Source organism: Polypterus senegalus, chromosome 2 (assembly GCF_016835505.1).
Source record: "Polypterus senegalus isolate Bchr_013 chromosome 2, ASM1683550v1, whole genome shotgun sequence".
NCBI lineage: Eukaryota > Metazoa > Chordata > Cladistia > Polypteriformes > Polypteridae > Polypterus > Polypterus senegalus.
This window is the reverse complement of record NC_053155.1, coordinates 12369685-12372750: the sequence shown is the minus strand read 5'-3', so window position 1 is coordinate 12372750 and position 3066 is coordinate 12369685. Positions and strand designations below refer to the sequence as shown.

General features: G+C 39.7%; 1 protein-coding gene across 1 annotated transcript; it reads right to left on the bottom strand.

The window, feature by feature from the left end:
* Window positions 1–1850: 1850 nt before the first annotated feature.
* Window positions 1851–2807, bottom strand: LOC120524140 (olfactory receptor 2D2-like). Its single transcript, XM_039746018.1, has one exon. It carries the CDS (start codon window positions 2805–2807, stop codon window positions 1851–1853), a length of 957 nt encoding a protein of 318 aa, XP_039601952.1.
* Between the last annotated feature and the right edge of the window lie 259 nt (window positions 2808–3066).

Here is a 3066-nt window from a genome sequence, read left to right as displayed (position 1 = left end):
AGGGAGACCCCCCTATACCACCCTTAAGGGTCTCCACCAGCTTTTTAATTTAAACTGTGTATAGCCACACAACTTTGGACCTCTGAGGTGGATATCCCCCACATCTCCATTAATAAGCACACAATCTGAGTACCGTCAGATTTCTTTTTCCATTTCATTGATTCTTACTGGAGTACTTCTGTCATTTGAGTTCAGACCAAATTACTCAAGACTAAATTTTACTGACATTTTATTCACAGAGGAGTAGTTTAACTTGGAGTTATTTTTTTTAAAGGTAAAAGGCTCCGTAATCCTTACTAAGATGTGAATGCACAGTCTGTAAAATGTTACTGACATGAGCGATTCAGACAGAGGCCGTCTGGTCACAATGATTTCCCACCCCCTGGCATAAAACTACTTCCATTTAAATAAGGATAGGATTCTTTCTAATCCAAAAAAAGGCAGGGTGAAGAGATCTAATTTCAGATCCATATTTGATAGGAAGAAGAGGAAAAATGGCACAGTATTGTAACGGTTGTCACATATTTTGTGTCCTTATTAACTGTTTCTGCTGCTTGCTCCCTTCAGAGTTTCTGAGAGAATATTGTCTTAATATCTCTTTAAGGGGAGCAGGGGGCCAAACCACTCCTGTGGGTCCTTGCCAAAACACGCTGTGGGGTGACGTCAGGAGAACCAACCTTAAAAGGCAAGGAGGCGTGCATTTTAAAAGAGAGAGAAGAAAGAATGTTTAAAGAAGGAGCTGGGAAAGTGAATAGAAAAGAAGCTATTGGTAAAGCACATAAGGCTCCATAACGATAACGGTTGGGTGCACGAAAAAGGAGTGCTGGCTAATCTGAAAGGATCTTCGGAGCTCATGGCTTTACTTTGCATTTTTGATGCGGGCGTCTGCCATGGATGCATGTTAACGCCGAGTCATCCAGGTGAGACGGACTTCAGCCTTCTACAGAAGAGTCATCGCCAGGCCAGGGAGATTGCTTCTTTTGTATAGATTTATAACGAGGCTTTGGGATATATTGGGTTTGAATGCTGGATCTATCGCAGACTTCCCAGGCCAGTTGGGTACAAACTTAAAACAAAGTCAGTATAAAAGGGACTGGGGAACGTGCGGGGAATGTGTGTGTGTCTATTTTATATTTGCATATATATGTATATATAGGTGTATGTACTGTGGATATATTTTGGGGTTTCTGTAAATAGGGATATTTCTGTTTCTTTTTCTTTCTTTCTTTTCTGTGTTGCCATTTTCTGGGGAGTATACTAAATTAGGTTTGTTTGGTTGTTACAGATTTGATGAGGATTGGTTAAAGGGTTTTTATAGTTTTGTTTGTTTGATTTATAATATATATTCTTGTTTGTTTAATTTAATTGGGTGTTTATTTCCTTTTATAAATTCATAAAGAACCACTCCAGCTGAGGGGATCAAATTGGGGCTAAGGTTCGGTCTGGTTCTGTTCCTAATAGAATTACTTTTCCTAAGAAATGGAGATATTTGTGTGTGCCTGGTTCCATATCCTAGTTTAAGAGGAACTCGCTACAGTATGAAAAAATATTGGAAGTGCACGATTGGTACAGAAGATCTCTGCCACTGAAAACAAAGGGAAAAACCTGAAAAACCAGAACGAGTGGTAGGCAGATGTACATTAACAACATGGTGACAATACGCACTCACCATGTGTTTTGATGATCACACAGACAACAAACTTAAAAACGATTAAAAAAATGATAAAGAGAAACACACGCAAGCAGAACCCACCAATGGACCATAAAAACATATCAGGAAACAACCAAGAATGGTACATAAATAAATAAAATGCTTTTCATTAACAACATCCTCATCGACTCATCAGTAATTAATGGAAAAATGTGATTGGCCTCAAAGGGAGGTCGAGATATTTCTCAGCTGCCTGCTTTATCTGCTTATTCCTTAGACTGTAAATGATGGGGTTCAGCACCGGCGTTAGCAGGTAAATAAAAACTCCAATGATGATACGGGTATCGGCTGAAATGTTGCCAGTCATGACGGTTATATAAAGCAAGTCGGATGAAAAATAGTAAGTGATCACAACCATTAAGTGAGAGGAGCACGTTGAAAAAGTCTTCTTGCTGTCCTCTGTTTTCATAAAATAAATATTGAGAATTATTTTTAAATAGGAGAAAAGTATAAGCAGTAGTGGAATGTTCAAGATGCACATGGCAAAGATGAAAGCCATATTTATAATGTCGGTAACATCTGCACATGCCAGGGACACCACTGATGGGTAATCACAATAACAAAATGCAACGATGTTTGGGCCACAATAGGTCAATGAGAGGGCATTGATTAGTGGGACAAATGGGGTCAAGTAGCCCAGCACCCAGGCCCCGACTGCCAGCAACACACAGAGTTTACCATTGATGATGAGGTGGTAGTGAAGCGGCTTCATGATTGCAATATAGCGGTCATAAGCCATGACTATGAGAATTAAATTTTCTGTGCAACCAAAGGCAAGGACCAAATACATCTGCAGGAAACACCCAGAAAAGGAAATGATTCTGTCTTCGAGGAGAATGATGGCAAACATTTTAGGGAGGATTGTAGTTGTGACAAGGATATCTATAAAAGACAGATGACAAAGAAAGAAGTACATTGGAGTGTGCAGCCTCTGGTCCAAGATCACCAAATACAGGATCAGGAGGTTGCCAACCATCACAGTGAAATAAACCAACAGGAGTGCGATGAAGAGCAGATTCTGGTGAGCCTGCAGGCTTGGGACGCCCGCCAGAAGGAATTCCTTGATGTTATGTTGTGTCTCATTTATAGTTGTCATTTTCAGGAGAAGATGGGTGAACCTCAAAAAAAAACCAAAATAAATAAATAAATGATACCATTAAATCAAATTTATCATAAACCAAGAGTGGCAGTCATTTTCCTGGAGTATACAACATCTCAAATTCTCAACTGCCATAGCCCAAAGAGTGTTCAATGGTTTCAGACACCATAATGGAAGTTTGGGTTCTCCACAATGGTATAAGTGGATGACTCTTTTCAGTGGACCCTTCCGCTTCTTCAGAGTAAGGAATTCAAAT